Genomic DNA, 14,317 nt, shown 5'->3' on the forward strand with positions numbered 1-14,317 from the left:
AAATCCAAATGACGCTCCTTCTCTTCTGAGCCTTGCTGTGGGTCCAATCAGTAGTTTATAACCACATATGGGAATGGTTTTCGGAGGCCATGTCACATTTACAAAGCCCCTGACGGGACAAAACAGTGGAAACCCCCCACAAGTGACCCCATTTTGGAAACTACACCAATTGAGGAAATTATCTAGGGGTATAGTGAGTGTTTTCACCCCACAGGTTTTTTTGCATAAATTATTGGAAGTAGGCCCTGAAAATGACAATCTAAATATTTTCAAAGAAAATGTAGGTTTAGCAAATTTTTTCTCATTTCCACAAGGACTGAAGGAGAAAAAGCACCGTAAAATTTGTAAAACAATTTCTCCCGAGTAAAACACAACCCCACATGTGGTAATAAACGGCTGTTTGGAGACACGGCGTGGCTGAGAAGGGAAAGAGCACTATTTGGCTTTTGGAGCTCAAATTTAGCAGGAATGGTTTGTGGAGGCCATGTCGCATTTACAAAGCCCCTGAGGGGACAAAACAGTGGAAACCCCCCACAAGTAACCCCATTTTGGAAACTACACCCATTGAGGAAACTATCTAGGGGTATAGTGAGCGTTTTGACCCCACAGGTTTTTTGCATAAATTATTGTAATTAGGCCCTGAAAATGACAATCTAAATTTTTTCAAAGAAAATGTAGGTTTAGCTAATTTTTTCTCATTTCCACAAGGACTGAACGAGAAAAAGCACAGTACAATTTGCAAAGCAATTTCTCCCGAGTAAAACAATACCCCACATGTGGTAATAACTGGCTGTTTGAATACACGGCGGGGCGTAGAAGGGAAAGAGCACTATTTGGCTTTTGGAGATCACATTTAGCAGGAATGGTTTGCGGAGGCAATGTCACATTTGCAAAGCCCCTGAGGGGACAAAACAATGAAAACGCCCAAAAAGTGACTCCATTTAGGAAACTACACCTCTTGTGGAATTCATCTAGGGGTGTAGTGAGCGTTTTGACCCCACAGATGTTTCATAGAATTTATTAGAATTGGGCAGTGAAAATAAAAACAATCCTTTTTCTTCAATAAGACGTAGCTTTAGCGCAATTTTTTTTATTTTCTCAACAAATAAAGGAAAAAAAGAACCCAACATTTGTAAAGCAATTTTTCCCGAGTACGGCAATACCACATATGTGGTCATAAACTGCTTGTTTGGACAAACGGCAGGGCTCAGAAGGGAAGGACCGCCATTTGGAGTGCAAATGTTGCTGGATTGGTTTCTGGGCGCCTCTGGGCCCAAAACAGTGCAGAGTGAAAATGGGATTTTTTTACATAGATATGCCAATATGTGGTGCCCAGCTTGTGCCACCATAACAAGACAGCTCTCTAATTATTATGCTGGGTTTCCCGGTTTTAGAAACACCCTACATGGGGCCCTTATCTTTTGCCTGGACATTCGACCAGGCTCAGGAGTGAAAGCGTACCATGTCAAATTGAGGCCTAATTTGGCGATTTACAAAGTATTGGTTCATAACTGCAGAGGCTCATATGTGAAATAATAAAAAGAAACACCTGAGAAGTGACCCCCATTATGGAAACTGCACCCCTCAAGGCATTTATTAAGGGGTGTAGTGAGCATTTTCACCCCACAGGTCTTTTCCATAAATGATTGCACTGCGGATAGTGCAAATTAAAATTTTTTATTTTTCCCTAGATATGCCATTCAGTGGAAAATATGTCATGCCCAGCTTATGACACTGGAGACACACACCCCAAAAATTGTTAAAAGGGTTCTCCCGGGTATGACGATGCCATATATGTGGAAGGAAACTGCTGTTAGGGCACGCTGTAGGGTTCAGAGCAGAGGGAGCACCATTTGCCTTTTGGAGAGCGGATTTTGCTTGGTAGTAGATTTATTTGAGTATTGCTGATGTTTCCATTTATAATGTGGGGGTACATGTAAGCCGGGCGGAGTATATAAGGGGCATAGTCAGGTAGTATAATAATGGGGTAAAAAAGCAATAAAATGATCTATAGATGTGTGTTACGCTGTGAAGCAATATCTTTCTGCACAGGCCGGTGTCGCACTGATAAATGGCATCCTTTCTTATCCCCCTTTTGGTCCACACTCCGCAACTTTGCAGTTTGGGGAATTTTGCTGGGAAGTGTTGTCCTGGTATAATACGGGCACCGTTGCTTCCAGCGGATATGTTTGGGCTCTCGTCTTCCTAGTTCCCTAATTTTAGGTACCTGATAAATCGCCTCTTGAAACAGAAGAAATGTTCCCCTCGGACCTGCACAACTGCATATTTTTTTATTTCCTGACTTATTGGAGCCGTAACTAATTTTATTTTTCATAGACGTAGTGGTATGAGGGCTGGTTTGTTGTGGGATGAGCTGTAGTTATTATTGGTACCATTTTGGGGTACATGCGACTTTATGATCAGCTTTTATCCTATTTTTTGGGAGGCCAGGTAAACAAAAAAACGCAATTCTGGCACAGCTTTTTTTATACAGCGTTCACCATGCGTTATAAATTACATGTTACCTTTATTCTGCGGGTCAGTACGATTCCGGCGATACCTAATTTATAGCACTTTTTTATGTTTTACAACTTTTTGCACAATAAAATAACTTTTGTAAAAAGAATGTCTTTTTTCTGTCGCCAAGTTGTGAGAACCATAACTTTTAAATTTTTTTGTCGACGGAGCTGTATGAGGGCTTCTTTTTTGCGGGACGAGCTACAGTTTTTATAGGTACCATTTTGGGATACATGCGATTTTTTGATCACTTTTTATTCTAATATTTGTAGGGCAAAGTGACCAAAAAACAGAAACTCTGGTAAAGTTTTTTACGTTTTTTTTTTACGCTGTTCACCGCGTGCAATAAATAATATAATATTTTGATACCTCGGGTCATTACGGTCGCGGCGATACCAAACACGTATGGTTTATTATTATTTTTCAATAATAAAGGACTTGATAAGAGTAAAAGGGGGATTGTGTTTTATTTTATTACTTTTATAAACTTTTATTTTTTGCACTTTTTTTTTACACTTTTTTTACACTTTTTTTCAAGTCCCACTAGGGGACTTGAAGTTCCAATGGTCAGATTTTTTTTTTTTCTAATACATTGCAATACCTAGGTAGTGCAATGTATTAGATCTGTCAGTCATTCACTGACAGCAAGCCGATTAGGCTTCGCCTACCGGCGGGGCCTAAATCGGCTTCCATAATGGCAGAGCAGGAGACTATTGTGTCTCCTGTGGCCATAGCAGCAGTCGCCAGTCCTGATTGCCTGTCAGGGCTGAAATCTGCTAGTAACCGCTACGATGCAGCAATGTCTTTCGATTGCTGCATAGAAGGGGTTAATAGCAGGGATCGGAGCTAGCTCCGGTTCCTGCCGTACTGGTGGATGTCAGCTATAACATACAGCTGACTTCCACCGCTGATAACGCCGGATCAGCTCCTGAGCCGGCGCCATCTTGCCGGCGGCTACGGAAGCCGATCAGGCTCCGTCGCCGGGCGGAACTTGACCGGCTTCGGTGCTAGGCAGACCGGGAGGCCAGTATTAGGCCTCAGGTTGCCATTGCAGCCACCGGAACCCCGGCAATTTCATTGCTGGGGTTCCGATGAGCTGCAAACACCTTAAGTGCAGCGATCGCGTTTGAGCGCTTCACTTAAGGGGTCAATGGCGGGGATCGAAGCTAATTTCGGTCCCCGCCATTACAGCCGGATGTCAGCTGTCAGATACAGCTGAGATCCGGCGATGGTGGCACCGGCTCAGCTTCTGAGCCGGTGCCAAACATTTGTCGTAAGTATACAACATTTTGCGGGAAGCACTGGCTTTCCATGACGTATACTTACGACAAATGTCGGGAAGGGGTTAATCACGTACTAATGGGACTATTTGTGAAGTCCCCATATATACCACTGTTTTGTACACTAATAGTATGCTTGAAAAAGGCTCCTGCAATAGAGCCGAAAAGTTAAACAAGGGCGATTAAAAACCCACTTTTTCATTTTTAATTGGAGTGCTGCCTATTCTTGGATACATATTGAAAGATCTGGGAATTTCGATCGGGTTCCTGAGGCGTGCACCCACCAATAAGTTACACTGGTGCTGCTGGATGATGGACTTTCTATATGTTTAGTAAGGTATTATTTTGTACTGTTTCCTCCTACTTTTTTTTAATCCATGATCTCCTTAACCGCAAATACATCAGACGAACCGCTGAGAGCAACTGCAGAGCTAGGCATTTTTGTGTAGCGGTTGAGGATCACAGGCTTCAGGAGGGACACATGAAAGGAGTTGGGGATCCTGAGGGTGGGAGGCAGCCAAAGCTTGTAGGAGACCGGGTTTATTTGCTGAAAAGGGTCCGAGGAACCTGGGAGCAAAATTGAATTGTACGAAGGTACCTTTAAACGGTTATTCCTTGAGGACAGCCAAACTTTGGTACCCGGAAGATACTGAGGCGGTTCTCTTCTTCTCGTATCCACCTTTCGCTTCATGCGTTCGACCGACCTGCCAGGCGCACTAAAGTTCTCCCCGGAGGGATGTCTCTAACTTGCAGAGGATTAACAGAAATAATACAGGATCAATGATACTTTGCGGAGACTCCACGGTGTCCTGTCTCGAACGACCTTGATAAGACATGGGCCCACACATTTTTGTCAGCAGGACGGTGGTGGAGCACAAACTGGAACCAGGCAAAGAACAGCGACCACTTGGCCTGACGAGGGTTCAACCGTTGGGCTGACTGGAGATGGGTGAGTTTCTTGTGGTCGGTATATATCAGGATGAGATGAGCTGCGTCCTCTAGTAGATGAATCCACTCCTCCAGAGCCAATTTGATGGCCAGTAACTCCCGATCCCCAATAGGATCCTGCTCTGCAGGAGAAAAAAGTCTAGAATAATAGCCACATACCACTGCCTTCACTTTGGAACCTCTCTGGAACAGAAGTGCACCTGCACCAACAAAGGAGGCGTCCACCTCCAACGAAAGCCGTCAAGATACATCAGGATGATGGTTGAAGCTGACATGAAGGCACTCTTAAGGCTATTAAATGCAGATTCTGCCTCTGGAGTCCCCACCTTTGTGTTCATACCTATTTTTGGTGAGGGTAGTAATGGGAGCTGTCAGTGAAGAAAAGTTTGGGATAAACTGCCGGTAGAAGTTGGCGAATCCCAAAAAACGCTGTATGAACCTCAAGCCTTGAGGACGTGACCATTCCAGGATGGACTTTACCATCTTGAGGCCTTGATCCAAGATTATGTAGCCCAGGAAGTGTAGAGAATTCTTCTCAAACACGCACTTCTCCAGCTTGGCATACAGCCGATTCTCCCTTAATCGCAGAACTTGACGGACATGTCTCCAATGAGTCGTCGGATCAGGAGAAAAAATCAAAAAGTCATCAAGATAGACCACAACACAGATATAGATGAGATCTCGTTAGATGTTATTGATGAACTCTTGGAAGACCGCGGGAGCGTTGCACAGACCAAAGGGCATCACCAAGTATTCGTAGTGCCCATCTTGGGTGTTAAATGCAGTCTTCCATTCGTCATCCCGATGGATCCGGATCAAGTTGTAAGCCCCACGCAGGTCTAGTTTAGAGAAAATCTTGGCTCCTCGTATGCGGTCAAATAGTTCTGAAATTAGTGGCAACGGATATTTGTTCTTGACCGTGATTTGATTGAGGCCCCGGTAGTCGATGCAAAGCCGAAGAGATCCGTCTCTCTTCCTGACAAAGAAGAACCCGGCCTCGGCCGGGGAGGAGCATTTTCGTATGAAACTCCTCTCCAGAATCTCCTTGATATAGGCTGACATAGACGGAGTCTCTGGCAAGGAGAGAGGGTATACCCGTCCCCGAGGAGGGGACGCATTAGGAACCAGTTCAATAGGGCACTCCTAGCCCCAGTGTGGGGGCAGCGTCTCAGCCTCCTTCTTGCTGAAGACATCCGAGTAATGAGGAAGTAATCCTGCCAACGACTGAGGCAGAGGAGGCTGGGCTGGATGGATCTGCAACAGACAGCAATTGAAACACTTGGAGCCCTATTGGAGAACCTCTCCGGAATTCCAGTTCAGGACTGGGGCATGTAGTCGAAGCCAAGTCACACCCAGCAGCACAGGGTTGAAGGCTTTGGGCAGGACAAGAGATGAAATTAGCTCCGAGTGAAGGGCTCCAACTTGGAGCTTCAGCGGTTTGGTCTCAGATACAATAGGATCGGGCAGAGGCAGTCCAATCACTGAGGCAACAGCCAAAAACGTCTCTAGAGGGACTGTGGGCAATTGGGGAAGATCCACTAGGTCTTTGTGGATAAAGTTAGCTGTGGATAGTCCAGATAGGCAGAGATCCAATGCGTCTTTTTTTGGCATCTGAGGGCATAAACGCACTACATGGCCTCCAAGGCCGCAATACAGACAAAGTCCCAAAGTGCGTCTGCATTGTTTCTCCTGGACGGATAATTTGAGCCGGTCCACCTGCATAGGCTCCTCTGGTGGAACGACTGATGAGGGCAACAGGAATTGCTGGAAAGTAGGAGCCAGCCTGGGAAGTCTTCACTCCCAACGAACCTCTTGGGATTGCTCCAGGATCCTCATGTCAATCCGGGTGGCGAGAAGAATGATGTCATCCAGGGTCGGTGGCAGATCACGAGCGGCAAGCTTGTCTTTAATCTAGGAAGACAGTCCCTGCCAGAATGTAGCCACCAAGGCCTCGTTGTTCCAGGACAGCTCTGCCGCCAGGGTGCGAAACTGAATGGCATACTCGCCCACGGAGGTGTCTCCCTGTCGAAGGGTCAGCAGAGATGCAGCAGCAGATGAGACTCATCCAGGTTCCTCAAATACTGAGCGGAAAGTCCGTAGGAAACACTGGAAGTCACGTGCGACTCGTCCCTGACGTTCCCAGATGGGACTCGCCCATGCTAGGGCCTTGCCAGTAAGGAGCAAAATGATGAAAGCGATCCTTGAGCCATCAGACAGAAATGCTTTGGCATGTAAGCAGAAGTGGATCTGGCACTGGTTCACAAAACCCCTGCAGGTACTCGCATCTCTGTTGAAGCGAGAAGGTAGTGGCAGCGAGAATCGGGAGTCAGTACTGGTACTGCCAGGAGGTGTAATAGGAGGAACAGCCGGAGGAACAGGAACAGGTGCCTTGATGGCTGCAGCTTGCGCATCCAGTCGCTGTGTAATGCAGTTCACTGCCTGGAGGAGTTAGTCCTATCGTAATTGGCAGACTAGCATATCCGCCTGCATGGCTTGTGATGTCGTTGTCACGATGCGGGGTGTGGACTCACTGGGGCGTACCGCGTAGCGGGATGGCAGCTGGCCAAACAGGTAAGTACAGAGTTCAAAATAGTTCAGCGGGGATACCTGAGGCAATCGTAGGCAGTAACGAGGCAGGCACGTCCAGGACCAGGCGGCGGGAAGACGTCAGGAGAGGCGTAGCAAATCAAGCGAGACTGTAGCACAGCATGGCAACAGCACAGCATGGCCCTAGAACTGGGTAGCACGGAAACAGGATACGGGATACATGAACAAGGTACACTGGGAAACTGGAAGACACTGGGAGACCATTAGCACGACAAACTATGGGTAACAAACAACGCTCTGGCAAAAAGCAAGAGCGCAGAGCCCTTTTTATACTAAAATTGGCCATGTCCTTAAGGGGTTAAAAAACGCAAAACAATCGCAACTAAACCACAACAAAAACAGCACATATTATATGTTGCAGCAGTGCATGTAACACCTATTTATATTACCCCATTATAATTATACCTATACATAAATATACACTAATGATCAGACGTTAAAAAAAACAAAACATTAAAACCACTGTCAGGTGAAGTTATTACGATTTATTATCTCGTTACAATGGAAGCTGTCAAAGGGTATATTACTCCGCAAGTAAACAGTCAGTTTTTGAAGTTAATGTGTTGGAAGCAGGTTAAAATGTGCAAGCAGAAGGATCTCTGTGACTTTCACAAGGGCCAAATTGTAATAGCTAGACGACTGACTGGGGCAGAGCATCAGCAAAACAGTATAATTTATATATTACATGTATATATACATACATTCATACTCAGGACAGGGTTTTTTTTCTAAATCCTTACCTCTGCTTTGTACCGTTTTACATTTAAAATCATATTCATCTTGTAAGTCTTCTAGATTCTTCACATCTTGTTCCACCTCCTATGGAAAAAAATGGCAAGTTAACACAGGACCACAGTACTCATTTAACAGAAAATCTGATTTCTATCCCTAATAAAGCTTCTGATCTTTTTTTTTTTCTTTTTAACTATGAGCTCCAACCGTAGAGATAGCTACAAAAAAAAAAAGCACTAACCCCAAAATAAGATTTCCATGAATAGGTAAAAAGTTGCTAGTAAACAAAAATAAATCCTACCATCGTTCCACTGTCCAAAAAAAATGTATAGCCAGTGCATAAGATTGTAAAATAATTCTCGTCTTTATTCCACCAAAATGTGCCAATACAGTGAAGGCGACATTTCAAACATAAATTGGCCATTCTCAAGCCCATGACATGAATAAAGACTAGGATTATATTACAATCTGGGTCAGTGGCTATACATTTATTTGGACTCTGATTTCTGGTTGACAGTACTGCCTGGGGAGCCAATTTTTAAAATTAGAAAACCACGAGTGGTGCTGAAAGCTAAAGGCCCTTTTACACGCACCAGTGAGCGGGCAAACGAGTGTTCATATTAACATTCGTTTCCCATCATTGCCCTGTGTAAACAGGAAAATGATCAGACGATGAACGAGCAAGCGCTCATTCATCGGCTGATTGCATTTTTTCTCGGCAGCACATCTCCCTTTACCGACATGGAAATATATGGGCATGAACTTTCGTAGCAACGATTGCTTGTTCCCATACATAACCAATCACTTCTTCCTGTGAAAGGGTGAAAGGCGAAAACGAGCTGTTTTGTTGATCGGCACTCCTTTTCACTGACCATATTGACCCATGAAAAGGACCCTAATTTATAATTGTCCATTGGTTCCACTAATAATTTAGGTATTGAATGGATTGAGAGGATACGAGTTTCAAATCATAAGAAAAAATTGTTATCATGTACACAGTGTATTATATGGACAATTTAATGTAATATATTGATCATCACAGGATGGAGCAGGCCAAAACATTTTAAGTGTTTTAACAGTAAAATTTAAAAAATAAACAAATATAAGGGTGTTTTCACACTGAATTTTGTCTTTATATTAGAGGTCTTCAGCAGCAGTTGTTCCCGGCATACCTCAAACGGACGCCACTGTAAAAAAAAGCCTATACCACGCGGAACACAGAATTTTTTCCGGATGTCTCGGTATGCAATAGCGTTATTCCGCGGGGCGTGGCCTAGCGCTGATGGTGGAAAGATGTGCTGAGTGAGAGCTCTGACCCCAAGAACGGCATCTCACATCATCCGTCCAAGGAAATCACCCCCGGTCTTCAGGATACGACCGGACACCGCCCTACCACCATACAATACCACTGCTGGGCCGACAAGAGAGAGTTTTTAAGCTTACCTCGCCGGATTGAAAGAGCGGCCTACACCACACACGGCTGTGGTAGTGGATCCATGCGGACGCCGGTTACACGGGGCTCTGCAGCCATCCCCTCCCTCCGACAACTAAATCCGTACACAGACGGTGCCATGGAGCGGTATACGGTCCCTGCCTATTGAAAACATACAGAGACAGGCCGGCACGCGTTGCAGGACCTTTCCAGTGAGTGGGGGAAGGTGATTGTACCCGGCGGCCATCTTATAGTGAAGGAGCTGCAGATTTACCCTGCTCTACTGTCAGTAAAACACTGTAACAGCCTCCAACACAGTACATAAGCATCTATATCATCACTCTCTGTACGGGATTAAACTTGTACACTCCGCTGTGTAGATGTTAGCTTGAATACTTACCTGTCACTGAAACTTCCAGAACATTTGCTTACTCAGATTTTATTCCGCCATCATGGTCAAAACGTCCAAAGACAAAACCCTAGAAGCGGCACCTACCCCTAAGACTCATAAAACACAAGCAAATCTTGATAAGTTTCTAAGAAAAAAGTTAGCAGCTTCACCTGCTTGTAAATCCAAGCAAGCACAGCTACTATCTGATGACAATCTTATGGAAGATGATTCTGATATGGATAGTGCAGGCTGTAACTCTGATACTGGGGATGATTCTCGGATGGCCCCGGCATCAAGAGGTTTTATCAAAAGGACACTATACCAAGCTCTTACACCACTAGTGAAAGACCTTGCAGATATCAAGTCTGATCTCTGCGGCCTAGGCACCAGGGTTGAAACCGTTGAAGACACGCAAAATGCTCTGCTGCATTATAGTGCGAAAGTCAAATGTGTTCTCGACCATCAGCAGGATTGTATTAATGAGTCTCTATTACGTGTTGAGGACCAAGAAAATCGGAGCCGTAGAAACAACATCCGGCTCAGGGGCGTCCCAGAGTCAATTCTGCACGATAATTTACCTCAACTAGCTCTGGATATCTTTTCTGACCTCCTAGGCCCTGATCGATCACGATTGAGCGTATCCACAGGGCATTACGAGCCAAACCTCGCCCCAACGACCCCCCAAGAGATATAGTGTGCGGTTTGCTTAGTTACACAGACACCGCTGCCATTCTGAAAGCTGCAAGAAATAGGAATGCATTGACCTACGACACTTCTACGATTCAAAGTTTTCAAGATATTGCTCCTTCAACTTTGGCAAAGAGGAGAGTGCTTAAACCCTTACTGGATGCTTTGAGGGAGAAAAAAATGCAATTTAAGTGTCTCTTTCCATTTGGTATTGCTATATCTAAAGATGGTCACCAAATCATCATTAAAAAGCCTGCGGACCTGGTAGCTGCTTGGGAGAACCTGGACATTCCGCCCATGGATATCCCATAGTGGCTCCCGTCTACCATGATGGACTTGCCACCTTTACCTAGTCCTTCATTTTGGAACCAAACTTCAAAAGCCCCTTCGCCCAAAAACAAGAAGGCTCACACTCGTGCTAGACAACTGGACACCTGACTGTCAGAAGCCACCGGATGGATTCCTGATCGATTCCGCTTCTCCACTACGTTTGTGGGAGAGGTGTTGTGAGTGACATTCAGAATTTCCACACTATTTCTCACTAAGTTTATCGTTTTATATTTGTGAGGAGATAATGTTTTTTCACATAATGTGATCTGAGTTTATACATGCATTGATATGTAACCTTTTACCATATGTTTTGGTATGTTTTTCAGTGTAGGGATTACTTGTTGGTATATGACTAACGTGTATTCAGTCCTACAAGATTTTTATGCACCTCAAGATTTCCTCCTGTGGATAAGGACTAGCTACAATAGCTACAATACTAGCTACAATACTAATATGTGTTATCACTCTTACGAAATATTGCTGTCCTTATGGTTGCTAGCAACCTCTCTGTTTCTTTGTTTATAGCCTTCCCTACCGATTCCTTTCCTCCCCTCCTTTCCCACCCCTCTCTCCCTCTCACAGACAATAGATGGTCTTGCCTATAATAATGATGGTTATGTGTGCCGATTTGCTACTTCATTTACTGCGAACTTATGGCGGAACTAAAAATTACCTCATTTAATGTAAGAGGTCTGAACTCTCCACAAAAAAGAAGCCAAATTTTACACCAAATTCTCACAGATAAGACAAAAATCGCCCTATTACAAGAAACACATATTAGACACAACAAAATCCCAAATTTACGAAAGAAGGTTTTTCCGAATGTTTACAATAGCACCTATTCGTCCTCACGCAGAGAAGTGAGTATACTTTTCCACAAAAGTGTGCCTTTCAAATGGGTAGCTGAAATGGTTGACCCGGAAGGTCGCTATTTATTTATCAAATGCCTCATAGGAAATACTCTTTATACAATTGCAAATTTATATGCTCCTAACTCCCAACAAACGACGTGGATAGTTGATACCTTACAACTGTTTAAACAATTTGCTGAGGGTGTTTTGGTGGTGGGAGGTGACCTCAATGTTCCTATAGACCTATTATTGGATACCACAGGGAAAACTTCCACTTCATATAGATATACTACCAAATTGCGTAAGGCTTCTAACGCCTTACATCTGTCGGATGCCTGGAGACTGTTACATCCCTCTGATAGGGACTACACCTATTCTCTCATAAGCACCATACTTACCATAGGTTAGATTATATCTTCGTATCTCAATCTCAGGTCCCTTTTATACTCGGTACTGACATAGGAAGTATTCTCCTTTCGGATCACGCACCTACTCATACCCTGACATTAGCAGACGTTCCTAAAGGCCAATGGTGTTGTAGGATCAATGATACCCTGCTAGCTGATCCTTCTCACCAATCTTCTATAAAGACACATATACAAAACTACATTGACACTAATATTACAGCAGATATCTCGCTTGCTATCACCTGGGAGGCCCATAAATCATTTTTACGGGGAGAGCTTATCTCTTTATGTACATATATTAAAAAACAGGTATCGGCACTCCTAAATGCCCTTTTCTCTCGAATCTCCTCGCTAGAAAACCTTCATAAACGTACCCAAGCAGAAACTACTAAAGAAGAATTATACTCTTTACGTAATAAGGTTAAGGATCTTCTCAACATTAAATCGGCCAGATTGTTGCAAATCTCGAGGTTTAAATTTTATGCCCATGGAGACAAGGGCAACAAGACGATATCCGCTCTCCTTAAAGCTCATCAAGATAAAGCATTTATTCGCCGCATTGCGCAATCCCCAGGTAATTTTGTCACAGATACAAACTCCATCCCCAATGCCTTCCAGAAATTCTATATGAACCTGTACAATCTTGCGGATTCTAAATCTTCTGATTTTTCACCTACCTCCACCAAAAATGCTATACATTCATATTTAGATTCCATAGACATTCCGTGCATATCTGACATTACCGCCCAAGAACTGCTGGCCCCTTTTTCCCCTTCAGAGCTTCTAAAAGTCCTACACTCTATCCCTTCAGGTAAAAGTCCGGGCCCAGATGGTTATACCATAAACTATTATAAACAATTTAAAGACTTACTAATACCACCATTTACCTCTCTTTGTAATTCACTCCTCACTGGCTCGAAGCTCCCTGGTCAAGCACTAGAAGCACATATCAATCTTATCCCTAAAGAGGGTAAAGATGCCTCACAATGTGGAAGCTATAGACCAATTTCACTCCTTAATACTGACATCAAATGGTGGGCTAAAGCTCTAGCAGCCCGTCTTAGTCCCCTGCTATCTAGCATTATTGGGCCTGAACAGACCGGATTTGTCAAGGGAAGACAAGGATCAGATAATTCTTCAAGGGTTTTAAGGTTGGTGCAATACGCTTTAAAATCTCGAACACCCTAGGTCCTGCTTAGTACAGATGCAGAAAAGGCATTTGATAGGGTGGATTGGCCTAATATGATTGCTTCCCTTGAGAAATTTGGGATACCTCCTGCTTTTATTCAAGCGATCCTTTCCCTATATAGTAACCCTAGTGCGAAGGTGAAAGTCAATGGGGTACTGTCGAATTCCTTTGCCATCACTAATGGTACGAGACAAGGCTGTCCTCTGTCGCCAACGCTATTTGTATTGGTCATGGAGACGCTGATTCAGAAAATTCGTCAGGACCCCGTTATTCATGGCTTGTCAATAGGTTCATTTACACACAAAACGGCAGCATTTGCAGATGACCTGCTGATACTCACTACTAATCCTGAGAGATCGTTCCCACATATCACCAATATTTTTTCGGAGTTTGGGGAAGTCCCTAATTTTAAAATAAACTTCAGCAAGACAGAAGCCCTCAACATTTCGGTCTCACGAGCTATTATTCTTCGCTTAAAAAATAGTTTGCCTTATCTGCGGCCAGATACGTCTATTAAGTACTTGGACATCCGCATTCCCAAAAACCCCTCCCTACTCTATAAACTCAATTATTTAAACTTACTAGCTGACATTAAAACTTACTTACACTCCTTACATATCCCCTGGCTTCCTAAGTCCTTTTTCCTATTAGTTAAGAAAACCTTATCTGAATTTATTTGGAACAACAAACGTCCTAGACTTGCTTATAGATATATTATTGCAAACTCCCGCTTGGGAGGCTTTGGCCTCTCTGATTTATTGTCCTATTATAGGGCTAACCACTTACGTCGGTGGACCATTTTGGCACACCATGACTTGAGGAACATCTATGCCTCTATGGAACACTCTCTAATGTCAGTGGAAGAAAGACAGGCCTTCTGGGGTTTACGTCCTGCTACTGCAGACAAGCTTTGCAATGAGTCTCTGCTCAAGGGCACAATATTGGC

General features: G+C 44.0%; 1 protein-coding gene across 2 annotated transcripts in view; it reads right to left on the minus strand.

Annotated features, from left to right (window-relative positions):
* The window catches only part of STAT1 (signal transducer and activator of transcription 1), a 1,010,933-nt gene that overhangs the window by 750,581 nt on the left and 246,035 nt on the right, over positions 1 to 14,317 (minus strand). For both annotated transcript variants that reach the window (XM_075829995.1, XM_075829994.1), the window contains exon 6: positions 8,093 to 8,171. In XM_075829995.1, the coding sequence (XP_075686110.1) occupies positions 8,093 to 8,171 (79 nt within the window). The remainder of the gene's footprint in view (positions 1 to 8,092; positions 8,172 to 14,317) is intronic.

This window comes from Rhinoderma darwinii, chromosome 6 (assembly GCF_050947455.1).
Source record: "Rhinoderma darwinii isolate aRhiDar2 chromosome 6, aRhiDar2.hap1, whole genome shotgun sequence".
Classification (NCBI taxonomy): Eukaryota; Metazoa; Chordata; class Amphibia; order Anura; family Rhinodermatidae; genus Rhinoderma; species Rhinoderma darwinii.